We start from the raw sequence: 18024 nt of genomic DNA, 5'->3' as shown, positions 1-18024 counted from the left end.
AGCTCAGTGCTCCGAGCTGGAGGCCGGCTTGACATCTCAATCCAGAGATTAGGACAGAGACTGGTCATTTCCCAGTTCTGGCGAACACCCTTCAAATAATTTGATTAATCATCTTAGCCCCACTCGGCGCAGTTGGCATCCTCCAGAATCAAAGCCTCTCCTGAAATGCTGTGTCAAAAAACCATAAAGCTGCTGTAAAGGTTCAACCAAGCATGGACCAAAGCAGAAGCCGGTACTCCAGAGGCTGTGCACTGGCTTGGCTAAATACTCCCTCTAAATATCTCTACAGTTAGCAGTCAGAGACATATGAGATGTGTAACAAATTGCACAGGGACTGCTTTCCTTCTCTCACTGTTAGGAGGAGATTTTTTTTTTTTCCCTCCTGCATTTCTATTTATCACAACGCAAAAAAGAAACGTGCCAAAATGGTTTTATATTTTCACTTGGAACAACAACATTTGGACAGCCCCAAGGATAGCAATTGCAGTAATCATGAAAAAATAATACTTTGCACTTCTGTAGCCCCTTTCATCCAAGCATCTCGCAGCACTTTGCAAAGGCTGGCCCTGATCCTGTGGGGGCCCATGCACATGGATCATCCTATACAGGAATTTATTCCGCTGGGTTCAGCAAATCAGGATCGCGGGGCTCTGCGGGGCTCTGGAGTCATTCACCTCCCCGCTCGCCGAGTCAGCTGCTCCATCAGCACTCACAACTGCATCCTGAGGTATTTATTGATATGCAAGTCTGAGCTCCTGGAGTCAGGGGATCGTGTTTCCATTTTTTAAACCTCTCTAGTTTGTCATCTTGGTGCAATCCCTACAACAGGAACCCTAAAAGCCCAGAAAGCAAAAGAAAAATAAGACAAACCAAACGTACTCTCTTTCCAGCATGGTGCTTTTTTGCAGGCTTGTCTCTCTTTGGAGTCATGCTTCAGGATTTCTGTATTTATTTTCACCACAAGTGAGCAATTCCTGCACTCCAATGCTCATAAAAGAATAAACCCAGCTGATCTCAAACTGCTCAGAGAAAACTATGGCAGGGAGAGCAATTTGCCAAAACCTGCAGCAGTGAAAAGAATAAACCTCAAAAGTCCTTGTTCCCAGTGCCTCCCCCTGCCAGAGAGACAACCACAGTCCAAACAGTTGAGGGTTTGGTTGGAGCTTCTGCTGTCATTGTTTTCTTGCTTAAAATAAAAAAAGTTTTCTTTCTTGCTATATCCAATGCCCCAAAGCCCTACCAGGGACGCTGGGCCAAGAGTGCCCGTGGGCACCATCCCTCCTTCACCCACTCGTGCCCCAAGGCCATAGAGCACCAAAGTTCAAGACGAAGCTGGAGCCGCAGCCCTCTTGCAGGGCTCCTGGGCATCATCCCCCTTCAAATGGAGACCTTGCGTGTCTCCTCCTTGGCCTCGGGCTTGGCACCTCTGTGGAGAACATGCCATGGCTAACGAACCCTCCTGCCACAGCGAGGCAATGGGAGGCAGTTAGCATCCCCCACCCTGCGAGGCTACTGCTAGGAGAGCGGAGTGGTTTCCTTCAAGCATGAAGAGGTGGTGCCTTCCTCTTCGCATTGCAACCCTGGCCTCGTCAGGACACCAGATTCATCGCAAGCATAGGGACAATGGCGGTTTTGCAAAGAGCCCTGGCAGTGCATCACCGGGACAGCTCGGCGGAGCAGGAAGCGCTGTCCCATGGAGGCTCCTGGTCAGCACCCGCGGCTTCGCTGGGCAACTCGGAGGTGCCCGCAGCTGCCCTGGGAAGTGTGGTTTGAGGTGACCAGCTACCAACCCAGGCTGATGGCCTCTTGGGGCTGTTTTCTGCTCCTGGTGGGGCTTCCAGCAAACCATACAGCCTCCCTGTGCCCCGATTCCTTCCTCTGTGGGGAAGGACATATTTGATGCACTTGGAGATCTACAGCTGAGCAGCACAGCAGCCTGCAGTTAAAATCCAGCAGAATTTCAAACCACCCTTTAACCTCTCTTACTTCTGTGCTATCTTCCAGTGAAATGAATCTCTCGTATCTGCCCAGTCCAGCATCTTCGTCCCAACAGAGACAGCCTCAGCCTTGCCTTTCCTGACCCCCTTTTCCTTCGACACACTCGTGCAGGCACACGCACGCGGGGGAAGTGTGCCCTTAGCACTGGAGGGGAGCGAGACGCAAAGGAAGAGCATTAGGTGGAATGAGAGATAGCAAAAGCGCAGCCATATCAGACGTCTCCAGGCAAGATAACATGATAAATAATCAATCAATCCCTACAAAATCCTTAAGTGCTTGATGTATCCTCCTGCAAATTGAATCACTTCTCCTACCAGGAAGTTCTCTCTTGTAAATAAATGAGAGCAGAAATGGCCCATATTGAAAAATAATGTTGTTAAAACCACTGATTAAGTTTTACACAAGCATATGAGAGCAAACTAAAAGGTTTTAGCTTTTTAATTTAAGAAATGAGGAATATGATATAATTTCAATTTGTGATGAGATAAGATGTTCTCGATATTGTGGCTTCAATTGGATTATATCCTAATGTACTTTTATAAAGTGTCAGGCTAGCTGCAGATTAAGGTATGTGTGTAATATTCTTTATTAACAATTTAATGGACTTGCTTTCACTCTATCCATCTTAATCAGTGTTTCCAGTCCACCTGGGAGATCTAGTTAGTGCAGAACCTGAAACTCCAACCTGATGAAAGAGGGAACTCAGTGATCCGTCAGTGTCAAAAACAAGAGGGAAGCACTGATAAAAGACTGTCGAGGATCATCTTTAACCTCCTGTCATCAGCACCACTCCAAAAGCTCTCAACAAGCGCTCTTGGAGTCACTCAACAAGACATATGCTGTCCTCAGATCTGCATCCTTCCCTGCCAGAATATTAAAGGGGCTTTTGGCAACAGACAGGACTTCCCGGATCACAAAACGCAGTTGCCTGATCTCGAGGGACCGGCTCCTATAATCCTATTTTACAGTCAAACGCCAGTGCAAGAGCAGCCCAGTTGTGTGGACTCTCCAGCACTCGTCCATAGCCTCTGCTCTGGCGCTTAGACACCTCCATCCCATTTCCTTCTGAAACTTATTCATGACTAGGTTGTATCTGCATGTTCTGGTATCAGCAGGGGCCTTTAGCTTAACTAGGTCTCTCCCTCCCTTGTGTTTATCTGCCTGTGCAATCACACCTCCTCTCAGCCTTCATTTCATCAGGCTAAATAAGCTGTGCTTGTTTAGTTGCCTCTCAAAGGGGCTTTCCGATACCTTCCCTGCTCTAATGACCCCTCTCTGCACCTCTTCCAGATTTCCAGACTGTGCACAGCACTCCAAGTCCCACCGTGCTTCTAGTGCAAACACTCTTCCATCTCGCCTGGCAATGCCGTCTCTCCAGATAGCTCCAAGCACCCTTTTATTCAAGCAGCCGCTCCCCCTGGCTGGCTCCTGCTCTCCAGGCACCCACCTCTCCCACCCTTAGACACCCCAGGAGAGGTAACTCCGCCACCCCAACCAAGGCCTTTTATGCTGCAGGTCTTGGTGAGAAATTGCTATTTCACACACACGTCGACCCACCACGGGGTGACCGGGATAGCTCGTGATACGCAAGCTGGTACCCACCCCCCCCTTCCCTGCCGCTCTGGCTGCCATGTGCATGCACAAACAGCGACTTGCTGCACGAAACCAGGAGCAGCAGCCTTGTAAATAATGGCCAATCAAGGGGGGAAAAAAAAAAAAGGTGTATACATCTCATCTCTTTTAATTCCCTTGCAACGCGATGATTCTGCAAGGGTGGGTTGGTCGTAGCTGCAAGGTGCTCCCGGACGGGGGAGGAGCACAAAAATGAAGTTGTTTGCGGCTTTTGATTCCATCCCTGGAATTATTTACAGCTGCAGGCAATATTAAACTATGTAGAGCAAGTGTCCTCATTTACATGCTAATTCATTTATACCCTCTGGATTGATTTCTCCAATTCATTTTCAGCCCACTAACTCTTCTGATATGAATTATATTATCACCTCCAGAACGGCAGCAGGGAAATGTGACGAAGCCACCCCAGCTCTTCTGATCTCTAATTGCCCTCGCTGTTCAGAGCCGGTGTGGCCAGCTGCAGCTTTGCCTCCCGGCTACCAGCACCCAGCTTCCTTCCATCTCCTGGAGAAAAAACAGCGCTGTGGCTCCAGAGCCAATTGTCCCACCTCCATCGCTCAGTCCTATTCTAGGGAAGACCCAAGCAAGTGGACCCTTGGCTTGCTGCCTTTGGAAATCATTCCCTCTTTCTGCCCAGGAGGAGGAACCACCTCATTTCAGGGACCAAACCAAAGTCCATCTGTGTTCTGCGGCGGGAAGTCCTGGAGCCGTAAGGAAATTGAATTAATCCTCGACTTCCCAAGGGCCTTTCTCAGGCTTCTCAGCTTTTTGCAGCAGCCTCACACCTTACCTGGCAGACGCAACACATCCCCAGTTCTCCCTGCCTTGGGAATGAGGTACTCACCAGTGGAAAGGACACAGTTCCCAGGGGATGGAGAAGAGTAGGGAAGCTTGTCCATAGGTAGCAGCAGCTGGAAGCAGTAGGACTTCTCTCCCATCACTGTCACTGATGGATGAACAAGGTTGAGGTATCCTTTTCCAGGAGGTGTATCCAAACGCATTGGCCTGCCTCTCTGGAAGACCTGGTTGAAGTCTGCCCAGGTAACAGTGGAGAAAGGAACCATCTCCTGCACTGACTCTACCTAAGCAGAAGGGTGAGTCTCCAGGACACCAGCTGGACATGGAGGGTAGAGAAGGCATCAGCAAATGGAGGAGGGCACAGGCAATGATGCAGGGTGCAGTTCAGGGCTGCCCGCATCCCCATCTCCCTTAAAATAGCTGCAAAGCTGTGCAGAAGGTTAAACCTCAGCTTCCATAATGAGATGGATTTCATCAGCCAAACATCTCACCGACTAACCAGGACACCATTTGTAGTCCTGGACCAAATACACAGGCCAGATTTTGCTCAGAAATCCATTAAAACCCTACCCCTCTGCTGAACAGGTCTTTCACTATTATTCCTCATGATCTTTCAGCATTTGATTTCTCATTTTTAAAAATCAGTTTGTTTTTTTGTTTTACAAACATTGACAAAATAAAGAAACGTCGGACTCAATATAACTCTGCGTTCCAGGATTGTTTGTCACTTGACCCGTGGCATTGGTTGATGCCCCTTTGGCAGAGGACATCTTTTTTTGTCTGACTCAGCGGTTCTGCACTGACTTTATCACTGGGTATGAGTGAATTCAAAGTGAGGGATCGGGATGTTCTCATTCTGCAGAGCACCTGCACATCCTCCCTCCTTGCAGCCAGATTCGGGTGCATCAGTCCTGTAGCAGGGGCAAATCCTCCTCCTTCAGTTTGAGTGAGTTGTGGTGGGCTGCCTCTGTGTGTATCCTCCTGAGACTATATCAATGCTTTATCAGGTTAATCAAGGTGCAAACCCAACTCCGTTTGAGTTGGCAGCTGAGGGACCCATCAAGAAGAAAAAGCTCAGGTGGACAAAATGTCCAAGTCTGGTCCACCGTGGATCAGGCTGACCAGAAACTCCCCAGTCCCTTTGGCCCAAAGAGTCATTCAGCACAGAAATCCAACTTGTGGGACAGACACCAAACACTGTGGTACACATAGACACATCCAAATTGGATAAACACACATGGCACTTGGTATTTTAAAGATTTCTAGAAGCCTTTCTATGGCCTAACGCCTTCCTTGCTCTCATTCCCAGCATCTTGTTTGAACAGCACGCAGCCAGGCAGACGTGCCAGAGGGACCAAAAGGTCCAGGACTGTCAGAAGTTAAACGGGACCACTTCCCCTCCAAAATCCTGGGCAAAATGAAAGCTAGAAGGAAATTAAGACATTTTTTTCTGTCTGGCAGGGAGAGGACAGTTCTTTGTTCCTGATTTACACTGTCTGAAAAAATTAACTTGTGAAAGCTGAGATACCGTTCCCGTCGGCATCCAGTGTTTATTACGCTTCAGACATTTCAAATGAGCACTTGAAAAGGAGAGGGAGCCCCTCTGCCTCCTGATCACTTGAGGAAGGGAGAAAATTGTCCTAAATGGAACAACAGACTGTCCCTTCTTAATGCCACTTCAAAGCTCCTCGGACAGCAAAATTGATAATTGCGTCAAGTACAGTTTTTCTAAACTTCGTCATTTAGCGCTGAAAACTGGGCTATTGAATTTATATAGTTCTTTGATCAAGACCAGTTAATTAAGTTATTCCCTTGATATGACTCTTATCACTTTAGTGTCAGACCTACATCACACTTACGCAATTCACATACTGGCTTTGATATGCATCATATAAGCTTCCCAGACCATGATCACCGCGTTTCTATAGATTCGCTGCTACCTTACCAGTTCCACCAGTAGGATGGGCTATAGGTCAGCTATCAAAGGAGAGATTGTGCAGCCCAGAAGGCTCCCGGACAAACTGTAACAAGTGAAGTTCATACATGGCCTAAAACTAGACCACTGATTTCTTCCAGAACTTGTAATTCCAGTTACAAACTCTCAGTGTCTCCCCTGTCTCCTTTTTTGAAATATGTCCAGCAATATTGATAAAAAGTGGGCAGCTAAGTATTGCTTTTATCCTTATCAGCAAGACAAGTGAACTTGATCTATCCTTTTGCTATTCTATCACAACAACAGCATCACACTTACAGTAAGAAAAGACGGTAAAATTGTGCGTGAATTCCAAAATATGGCACATCCTTCACCGCACTGTCACAGGCATCACCCTCTCAGCAGGTTTTTCCTGATTTCTCCCACCCATTCCCCTCCCACGCCCCCTAGATCATCTCCTGCCCTGGCCACCCCTCACAAAGGCTGTCCCATGGCCTCTCCTTGCCACAGTGAATGGTTTCTCTACCCCGTGCAGCTTTCGGTGGCCCCTGTCATTCCTTCCCCTCCGATACCTCCTGACCCTTCATCTTCACAGCCCTCCTCCAGCCCTCCTCTGTTTCTGACCAACCATCCAGGGGCTCGTTCAGCAAATCCTCCTCCTCCACACTTCTGCTTTCCACAGGAGAGTGACAAGCTCCAATTTAGGTCTCCACAGTTTTCCTTGGGCTTATCCCCTTAAACCGGATTAGCTAACGTCTTAATGCCAGTGACACCAGTCACAGCTCACCATCTGATCCTGCCTTTCAGGATTTGCTGCATCTATGCACTTTTCCATTGCTAAACCAGATCCTGTGATCTTTCCTTCCAAGGCCTTCATCTCCCCATCACCATCACCCTGCCACCCTGGGCTGCTAGTTATACTCTTCATATCGAGGAGATGCCCAGATCTCCTCCTCCTTTCCTCACCCAACACCTCCAGGGTCTGAACTCTTCCAACTCCCTGACAGCCTTTGTGCCTTCCCTGTTTGGATACCTACAAGTTTCCCTTCCAGATCACCTCCTTCACTTTGAGATACAGCCCTCCCAGAAAACTCATGGCACCCCTTCGTTGGGCCTCTTTTTCTTCAGTATCAGATACAAAATCTTGAGGTAAACAATTCAAGGCCTCGTTTCCACTCATCTGACCCATTCCCATATTGAACCTGTCTGTGGCGAGGTCCAGCCCCAACACCCCTGTCCTCTGGACTTTGTCCACTCTTCTCATGTCAGAGCTTCCTTCCCCACCGCCTTTTACACACAAACCAGCCCACATGGCGACTCCTCTTGCCTCTTTTAAATTCCCTTTACAGACCCATGTCCTTCCCAGGCCTGCTGTTCATGCACTCCTTCATTCTCCATCCATCTCCATCGCAAGGTGGAGATGCTGCTGCTGTAGCACTCCCCGTTAAACAACGCTGAGCAGTTGCATCAGGAAGTCGTTTTCCTCCCACCTCCATCCCTTTGCCCAAAACCCCCTCATAAACGCCTTGGGGTCGAACCAAGTACTTCATCAAACTGTCTGTCCTGATCATCTCTGTGTTCCTTTTAGCTGGTCCCCTGCTCTCCAAGTGGAGGTGAGGGAATCTCCTTAGCCCAGGAAAAGAAATATTACAGGGCAAGGACCAGCCTGCAGCTCCTGAGGAGGTTCTGTACCTGGCACCCACTCATGACCAAGGGGAAGAAATGGTGTGAGCTACAACTTCCTATCATGGTCCTTCCTTGCTGGGATGTGATGGAGGAACCACTGAGAGCAGCATGGAGGAAAGACAGGCAATGGTGGGCTCCAGCTCTTGGGCCTCTCACTCCCATCACACCTCTGGGTGCTCCCCAGCATCTCCACCATGGCTCGCTCCAGTCCCCAGCTCATTGCACGATGCAAAAAAAAGTCACGTTCTCTTTATCGATCAGGTTCTTCCTCCCCACACATGTTCCCTTTGTGCCCTCCTAAAATAAAACCCCAACCAAGAAGAGTCACCAGCTGGAGTTTAATTTCAGACTCCAAGGCGTATCTGGAGCCAATTTGCAATGCGCTTATTCTGAAAATCGCCCTCCCCTGTGACGCTTGACAGCTCCAGACCACAGTCCTGCTCTCAGCTCCGAAGGAAAAATGTTTTAATTTGTCACAAACCAATTATAGCGTCTCATCTATCCCTGAATTACTCATCTTGGCTACAGTCTAGGACAAAGGGCCCCTCTGAGAGGAGATTAGACATGGATATTAACAAGAGAAAAAGTGTCCACTGTCTCACCTTGCTGGGGACGTGGCTTCCAACGAGACAGGAAAAGGAAACCCTTCCTGACTGACAGCCAGAGGGAGGGTTCCCATCCCACAGCAAATCCCTCGTTTCACGCGGAAGAATAGTCACGACAAACTCTGTATTCAAATAATATTCATGCATGGCAGATAACAGAGTCACGGCTGGCAGAGCTGCAACATGAATATAAATAACCTTCGCTCCCTTGGTTGCTGCCACAGACGCTTTGCCACTGTGCCGGAGCATGGGTGAGGGGGCTCTCAGCATGGTGCATGCGGTGGGGAGGGGTGTGGGTGCCCCAACGGGCACAGCTGCCTCGTCTGAGCTCCACGGGCCACCCCTCTAATGAAGCCCCTTTCCCTCAAGCTCTGCACTAGGCTGAAATGACCTCCCATGGACTCCCAGCAAAGAGGTCCTCTCCAGCCACCTCCTCCCACCCCAGCTGCCAGGCACATTTGCTGCTCTCACAGAGCACACCAGCATCCCTCTGAGTTCTTGCTTTGGACCAAACCTAGCTCCCCAGGCCCCACGTCCCTCCATATCAGTGCTCCATCCTTCCCTTCCCAACCCCACACTGGCCTTGGGCATTACCCTTCAGCCCAACAGCCAAGGACCAGGGTGTCACCTTCATGCTGAGACAAAGCCTTGAGGATGCTCTTGATCTGTCCTATCTCCTGAGCAGCTTGGGTACAGATTCATCCAGCTGGAAACGGGAGGTGAACAGTCAAAAGCGGCACCCAATGCTCTCATAGGCAATAGGCACTTTGCATTTACAGTCCCAACTGCAATGAGCCCTGGCCATGTGGCTCAGCAGTAGGGACAAAAAGCTGCAGGCAGTGCTGGCCTCTCAGTCAGCTGGATAAAATGGATGGGTTGCTGCTCCGTCTCAAGTCGACTCGAGGCATCCGAGGGCAGCCACGATGCTCGCTTCCTCCCTGTGCCTACTGTGGATCAGTTTCTTCCTTGGATGAAGAGCGAGACGATGAAAGCCAATTTCCCTTTGTGCTCATGGCGAATAATTTGGAGAATTCCCCTTGTTTACTCAGAACTGTTAATGATGCATCAGAAATTACCTCCGAGATTGTAATTAAAGAAAACGGCAGAAGAGAGAGAGACATAGACACACACGGCCTAATCACAGCTTCATCTGCAAGTCTGGAAGTGCTGGAGCAGACAGCAGCCTGCCCATCACCCCAAGCCTGCAGAAGGACCCCCAAGAGCCTCCCAAACGGCAGAGGCTGAGGGGTGCAGCCCCCAGACTCTGTACAGTCCCCTGTGCTCCTCTTCAGCTACAAAGAAAGCAGCAGCACCACTCTGGGTATCCAGGAGCTGGTGAGGCCACAAACCTGACCAGAGGCCATCAGGAAGTGAGCAGGAAGCTCACCCCCCTTAAAACCATTTTGGAAGCGGAGCAGCTGACCTATAAGAGCTATTAAGCTTTCAGTCATCACCGAAATGCAGACACCCACATGCGCACAGCAACGTATCAGTCAACACCCTGCAAGCCTTGACCTCGGGGCTCGGTGTCCGATGGGGCTGGAGCAGAGCATGAACAGTCCCTTCCCGCAGAGAACAGAGAGGAATTTAATTCCTGTTCAGTTACAGGAGGGTGCCTGGATTGCCTAATTACTCAGGGGGTGACTGTTACGGAGAAGCAGCCGAGAGCTGATTTCCCAACGCCTCCCTCCCTGCTCAGTCCCAAGGCCAAATCCTCCTGCTTTGCCTCCTGGACCACTTCCACGGGGCGAGCAAAGCTGCTTGCGCCGGGAGAGCAAACGGGGGTCAGGCAGGGGAATCGGCTCAGCTGAAAGCAGCCAGCTGGAAAAAAGCCGTTCCCTTTCTCCACCTTATCCAACAGCTTAGTTCGTCTAGGGCTCGTTTCAAGCCTTGGATTAGGAGAGTGGTGGAAATGCAAATCCTTTGAGTCCCAAATTCAAGGTAGAGGAAGGAGGAACAAGCTGAGCTGTCCTCATGTTCACAACCAGCGGCTGTCTGGGTGTGCAGGAGCTGTGGGGCTGGGCAGGCTGTATGGCGCTTGGTGCCGGTAGACCCCTGGCCACGACCAGACAGTGCTCCATCAGTACAGAGAAGAGTTTGGGTCTCTGGGCAGTATCTGTTTCGATCACTACTACACTACTTATCTGCTCATCTTTGGTGTACAAATAATTGAGGTCAGCTTGAAGTCAGCCTCACACCAGCCCATAACCTCCCGCTCCCGCTGTCATGGCGAGGAAGGCTGGGGCCCTGTGTCCACTCCTGTTCTCAGTATTTCTCTACCTAGAGACCACTTAAACCTTCTAAATTCACAAGGTATTTCCAGGTGAGCCTCATATCCCCTAGACTACTGTTACCATCTCCAACAGACTCCAGATGGCAGAAGCAGCAGAGTTTTCCCTTCAAAACCTCCTCTTGGAGGCAGGTAAGCACATAGTGAGCAGGCATGGCAGCACCTGGCCTTCTCATGAAGCACTCCCTACAGCAGGTCAAACCATGCACTCATTGCCAAGGCAGGGCCCCAGGGGCTGTAGTTCAAGTTGGGCGAAGGTGAAACTGCCCTGTGTCTCCCGCAGAGGGAAGGATTGGATGAGTTTGGACGATGCTGCCACCCCCAAATGCCTACAGACTAAACTCAAGGCTGGAGAATCTAAGCCTGAGAAGGTAAAAGCCCAGCAGCAACAACAGCCTGGGACAGCTGTAGGAGGGGGTCTCACTCATTAGGAAGGGTATTTCTCTCCTTCAGCAGAGGTGGTTTCAGCTCCCTCCCTCTCAGCTGGCAGCCCATGCAGGCAGGTTTCATTCTAGGGATTTGCTGCTAATGCCCAGGTCTGGAAGTGGGGCCCTCCTCCCTCCCCTCATCCTTACACACAGCCCCAGGAAAAGAATTGCTTCCCAACAAGGAGACTGGGGATGCAAGGCACAGCACACCAGCACCCATGATCAGCACCGCTCCCCGGGCTCTGCGGCTCTCCCAGGACCCGCAGTTGGTCTGCAAGCTCTGGGCAGAGGAGCCTCTCCATCACAGGTATGCCAAACTCCTGCTAGCACCCATGGCTCTGGGCACTCTCAACTCCAGAGGAACTGTCACGGCTCACAGCAACCAGGGCAGCCCACACCCAGTAACCTACATCCAAACTCCTGCTGGGACTCTGGGATTTGCTCCAGCAATTCTTTATTGGACAAAAGCATATGCAGGTACAGGGTGACCCGCCACATGTACACACATGGCACACATCGTGGGCACCAGAAGCCCCTCGGGCACTGGGTACCTCCCTGAGCACACCCCTGCGATGCCCAGGGCAGGCTGCCCGGGACAGAGAGTCCCACTGCCACCTCGTGGGTAAGGGACGCATTGCCTCTGCTTTGCCACCGGGCACAGCGGGCAGCAAACCTCCCTGCAAAATCCCAGGCCCTGCAGGAGAACAGAACCCAGAGAAACCTCGAAGGACCTGGCTTGGAGGGAGCAGGGAAGTCCACACATACCAGAGCTGGAGGCATCAGGAATTAATCTGATCTTTCCTTGCCTATCTCCATCCCTGCTCCCCAGGTTGACGGGGAAGAGAGTATGCTGCCACACAGGGCAGGTGTCTGGCTGCGGTCACAGGTCTGAGGGAAGAGCAGAAAGACTCACTGCCAACAGCACCCTTGAGGGTGCTGGCTGTCCAGGGACAGAGCCTCAGGAACTGAAATGCTGGTTCCATGCAGAAGCCTCATGGGTGAGGCAAACCCATTAACTCCCTCTGCTCCCAGTTAGTACCAGGTTGTTAAAAGAAGACTTCTGCTCATTTTCAGCAGAATGGGCCACAACGAAAACTCTGCTTCACTGTGCAGTCAGAGACATAAGGAAGGTACAAATCTCCCCCATAGAGGGAATGAAGCAGTGAGCAACCCCTCATGGCTTTGAGAAAACAGCCTACAGCAACTCCCAAAAGGAGGTCTGGAAACAGAGCACTATTGCTGAAACCACTTTGGGTGTAGGACACCCCACTCCATTAGATACAGGGGTGGTTCTGCTCACTGGCTGTAGAGCCTACAGCTCCAGTTTGCACTGGCACAGTAAGGAGGAGGCCCTGGATTTCCCCTGCCCCATAGCAACTCCCTCTCTGTGTCTCAGAGAGCCGCAGCAAACACAGGGAGGGAGGAAGAGCTGCCCTTTCGCAGACCAGCACAGTGTCCGTGGCACAGCCCTGGCTGACACGAGTGGGGCACTGTGGGGTGACATGCAGTGCCATGCTCCTGCATTCAGGACTATAATGACCCAAGGAGGAGTGGGTGGGCAAACTGAGCTCTGCCTTCCTGAGCTGCCAACAAGGCTGAAGCCAGCTCTGAGCTAGATCCAAAGAAGGAAAACAGACTTAAAAGTCAGTCCTCTAGGAAAGGTGTCCTTGGGTCCCATGACAAGGCCAGAGGGGATTCATACTGTCCCTCTGGTCCACAAACCTGCAGTCTCCATGTGAGGGAGCAGTAGAGTCTCATCACAGTTCTGCACAACTCCAGGAAAGCAGCAGTGAGGAAGGAACATCCCTTTGACACCCCTCTCTGGGCTGCTGGGCAGGGGAACATCACTCCTGAGCTTTACTCTTATTTTTCTGCTTCCATATTTTGGACAAGCGGAACTTGTTCTTCTTCTTCTCTGGCTCCTGGCTCTCGAGAGATCCATCTGCAGGAGAGGGAGCAGACACAGAGCAGGTTGAGACCCACAGCCCCAGTGCCACCAGTGCTGCTCCGTAAGAGTAGAAGGGCCCTTACCCAACCTCTGGATCATGTCTGCCAACATCTGGTCCTCCTCTTGCTCTCTGTCATGGAACAGCATAGCATTAGAAAACTTTGCCATGTTTCATGACAAGGTGATAGACACCAAAAACCATGCAAATACTACTGTTATTCCCCCAGTCAGAAATGACCAGCCTCCACGGCACACCCTGAGAAGTGTGCAGGAAAGAAAAGAAAAGAAAAAACCAGTTGGAGGAGTGCTAGACATTAGCAAATTGCGTCTGGTTCCCTTGAAAGCAAGGGCCTGTGTGGGGATTTCCAAATCATGGCAGTCCAGCACTGCAGGGAGGCCCTTCTCTCAGCTGGCCTATGAATCATCCGAGTTCACATAGTCGTGAGAAACCACCACACCCCAGGAGATGAATAAAGGTTGAGAGACCAGAAGCTTGGGGTGCTACAGAGGTGCTCATCGCAATCAGGGACAAACACTGCTGCTATCTCCTTGGCCCTGGGCAAGGCCAGAGCCAAAAGCCTGGGCATTACTAGAATCCTTGAGCTGGAGTCAGTGCCCCAAGATCAAGAAATGGAGGCTGCTCTCAGCAACAGGAGGCACAAATCCAGCTACTTGACACAACAGTCTTCCTTTGAACTTGGGGAGGATCCAACTCTTGGCTACAGTTGTTCTTTCACTTGCTGCAGCAGATGAACACGTTCCTGGTTTCATGTTCCCAGAGTACTCCCGCAGCTCCTGTGCTGCCTCCATCCTCCCCATCTCCAGCCTCTCTTTCCCTTCCCCCCCACCTTCTACATTTTCACAGCCCTTGTCCTCACAGCAGCATTAGCTTGAGAGAGCCCTGAACGTGGCTGCAGTCCTGATCTCAGCTTCTAACAGCTGCCAAGGAAGCAACGGCAGCAGTGTTTAGGACAAGATGACTGGTGACAGGTCACCACCCACCTCTCATGGAGCAGAAGTCTGGATTACAGCCATTCACCCACCCCTACAGCCTGGGCAGCAGAGGAAGTACAATAGAAATCACCCCTGGTGTTGGCTCTTCTCCCGCCATCTGAGGGCCCTCACCTGAGTCTGTCCTCATCCAGGCACTCCACAATATTATTCCGATCATTGACTGTGTTCAGGTACGACTCCAGCAGCTCCTTCTCTCGTTCCTTCTCCCTGGGTGTCTTCAGTTCCTCTGCAGAAGACAAGGGAAGCCCATCTCAAAGCTACAGGCGAGTACCTCGCCGCTGTGGCTCCTGCCTCCACCCTGCTCCAGTGGGTCCCTCTCACAGGCCCAGATTTTATTATTCTCACGCTCAGGGGCACATCTTACATCCCCTCAGAAAGTGCAGGTGGGTTGGATGTTACAATGGCTCCGCACAGCCAGCGGCCAGCAGGACTCAGTGCAGCTGGTCCTTACCTGGCTTGCTCATGAGGTGTCGCAGCTCTGTCTCAATGTTCCACTGCTGCTCCTCCAGCTTCTGCTGTTTCATCCTGGAAGGAACCACAGAAGCGATGAGTTACTGCCATGCCCCGGGGCTGGACCCTTTTCATATCATGCTAAAGCCTCATCCCTGCACTGCGAACCATCTGGGTAGGGGCTGGTGGATTGGGGGAAATCGTCCTCCATTACATTTGTGAGGTTTCCCTCCCCACAAACTCATCACAGACCTTGGGTGCTCATCAGTGCTCAAAGGCCCATCAGCTAATACCTCAGGATGCTGGCAGTTCTCCCAGAGATGTCTTCAAGCCCACCCCTCATCCTACCAACTGGCACATTATTTTTTGGGTTGCCATGTTCCCTATCTTTCCCTGCTTACTGCTCACAGGCGAAGTGCACAAGCAGACGGGTGAATTTCTGGTTGTACTTACTTGTACATCAGCTCCGATTCCTGTCTGAGCAGCAGCTGTTTCTCATGGATCAGTTTGAACCAATCCACCATGAGGGCATCCTCAGATTCATCTGCAAAGAAGACAAAGGGCAAGACTCCTCCAGAAGCTGCACCAGTTCAGTCTCCCTGGCTTTAAACACACAATCACCTGAGGGAGAGCCTAGGAAAACAGCTCATCTTTGGTACTCCTGGGTACAAGGGAAAGGGTGCAGATTGCTCCCTGCAGACTCAATGAAGCTGCTCACAGATACTCTGCCACAGGGCACCCAGCTCATCTTCCATGCGGTTGGCCCAACTCTGCCATCCTGAACGAACTCACTAAGCCCTGTGAAATTAGAGCCAGCCATGATGACCAGTCTGGTTTAGGATCCAAAAGCCAGATCAATAGCAGCCTTCCACTCTCAAAATTCCCTGATCTTCAGCCAAATGAACACAAGACCTTGCTCAATAGGTTAGGATACAGCCAGAGATGGTTCAAAATTCCCAGGGCTTTAGGTACCTTTGACAATCTGGTGTCTCACATGTAGCATGAGCTCCTGGAAATGGAGCCAAGAACACCCAGGGGTAGGACATGAGCCTTACACCTTCCCACCATAACAGAGCTGGCCCCTGGTTGTCTTTACCTCCCTCGCAGCCACGCAGCTGCTTCTCCAGATCCACTCCTTTCAATTCCAGCTCATCCAGCTGCTTCTCGATGTCACGCACCTTCTCCTGGATTTCCTCCTCCGGGAGGTAGTCTGGGTGCAGCTAGGAGAACAAATGTAGGAATAAATACAGCTTAGTACCCTCAGACTGCCTGCTGAGGTCACAGCCCCAACAGAGATGGGAAATGACATAAGGAGCCCAACTGTAGAGCCATGTCCTGGAAGGGCCAAGTCAGCAGAGATGCAGAGCTGGCTGCTCACAACAGAGCAGTGGCCACTGCAACGTTACAGCGCTGTGATACGTTCGCTGTGAGTGATAACATCTACCCACACTCATTAATGCACAGACATTCCCCCTCCTTTGTTGGGGAAGGCTACGTCTACCAGAATTTTGTTTGGCTCTGTCTTATTCCAGCCTCTGTTGTCCCCCTGCATGGGAGATAACCGGCAGTCTCTCCATCTTGTCTCTGCCCCAGAGCCTTTCACCCTCTCCCTAAGAATTCAAATAAACCCTCCCAGTAAGACAAACTGAGATATATCTGGGTAAGCATTCCAGCAGGACACCCAACAACCCCAGCCTGTTCCCCTTACACTTGGTTTCCAGCCATACCTTGGTTGGGGACACCACTGCAGGGCTCTGGGTGCTTTCCGGAACAGAGGGTTTAACTAGAAGGGAGAAAAAAACCCACAAAACCCACTACAACAGATGTTAAATAATTTTGTGGTGTGGGACAGTGCCTACACCACCGGTGAGCACAACAGGTCCCTGCCACCCAACAGAGGGCACTGACGACGCGTGCATCGGCACGCTAGGCTAAGGCGAGAGCTGTGTCTGCAGGAAACGGCACAGCCTGATTTACTCCTCCTGGCTGGACACTCCATACCCCGGTCACAGGGTGCCCCCCGCATCCCCAGGGCACAGACAGTCACCTAACTCAGGTGTGACTTGGGAGCTTGCACCTGAGAATACTGATTTCCATTTTCATTCGTTATCTTGTTAAAACTCAAACATATTTACTGTGGCAAAAGCCACCCCTTATTAAGCTTCCAAAGGACAGAACAGAAATAATAGGTTACGACCACAGGAAATACCAAGATATACTTAAAAATGTCCCTCTAGTGCTCTTGTACAAAGAAGTATCAGTAAATACAGATGAAACAAAGATGGTCTAGGGGACCTTAGCATAGGTCTCAGGAAAGTAAGGTTCAATTCCTTCCACAAAACACTTTCTAGGTGAGAAGTCCCTTAGGCCCTGCTACACAGCATTATTTAGGCCCTGGACACCTATTAAAATCAATCCTTAAGCAATGTGTATTTGTTCCACTGTGCCTCAGCTTCCTCTGCCCAACTGTGCTGCAAGGATAACTACAGAAGAGTGTGAGGTATTCGGATACCCGAGGGGCCGGGCTGGATAATTACCAGAGAGAGAGAACAGAGGTGTACGTGGATGATGTGATAAGGAAGGAAAACTCTAGCATCAAAAGAACAGGGCTGTAAGAAAGGCAGCAGCAGCGCAGGCTCAACACACACAAGGAGAAAGACAGGACAGACAGACTAGGGAAGCCTCATGAGAGTCTCTGGCAATTGGTGCTGACTTGAGGAAGAGCTCAAGGACGGCCCTTGCTCTATTGCGTTTTCTAGGAAGAGCGCAAAAGGAGAAGATGCTGGATGTGGCCATCAGCTGTGCTGGCCTGGCCTGTCAGGGTACTCTTTCCTCTGGATGCTGCTGGTTTGCTGCCCTGTACACTACCTGCGACTCACACTTCTCTTAAAGGTTCCTCCAAGAGGGACCTGGCCTGCCACAAGCAGTCTGCTGCTACTGCCTGAGCAACCCCTCCCTCTCCCCGCTCAGCCTTGCATCTCCAGTCTCCTCCTGGGTGACCTCTGCAGCACCTCCAACCAATGCAGAAAGCTGCACCACTGCTCATGAGAAGACCAAGGTCACTGGAGGGGGACAGCTAGTAAAATGACACTCTCCTGACCAGCGCAGGGTCTGATATCCCCTGATATCCTCAAGTTCTGTCTTGTCAGACATAGGATGGGTTGGCTGCTTGCCTGCAAATTAGGACAGTTGGCAAGAAAACCCTGTAGCCTCCTTTCTCAACAGAAAACACTACCTATGCC

General features: G+C 50.9%; 1 protein-coding gene across 4 annotated transcripts in view; it reads right to left on the bottom strand.

Annotated features, from left to right (window-relative positions):
* Positions 1–415: 415 nt before the first annotated feature.
* The window catches only part of MICALL2 (MICAL like 2), a 36195-nt gene continuing 18586 nt past the window's right edge, over positions 416–18024 (bottom strand). For 2 of the 4 annotated variants that reach the window (XM_054842774.1, XM_054842775.1), the window contains 7 exons: positions 16510–16565; positions 15879–16002; positions 15236–15326; positions 14784–14857; positions 14444–14558; positions 13402–13448; positions 11796–13312 (listed from right to left, as the gene is read on the bottom strand). In XM_054842774.1, coding sequence (XP_054698749.1) covers positions 13215–13312; positions 13402–13448; positions 14444–14558; positions 14784–14857; positions 15236–15326; positions 15879–16002; positions 16510–16565 — 605 coding nt within the window. In that variant the 3' untranslated portion in view covers positions 11796–13214. The other 2 variants (XR_008579384.1, XR_008579383.1) reach the window with 2 other exon arrangements.

The sequence above is a fragment of the Grus americana genome, chromosome 15 (genome assembly GCF_028858705.1).
Source record: "Grus americana isolate bGruAme1 chromosome 15, bGruAme1.mat, whole genome shotgun sequence".
In the NCBI taxonomy this organism is placed as follows: domain Eukaryota; kingdom Metazoa; phylum Chordata; class Aves; order Gruiformes; family Gruidae; genus Grus; species Grus americana.
Note: the sequence above shows the minus strand (reverse complement) of the source record. Positions and strands in the feature narration are given on the sequence as shown.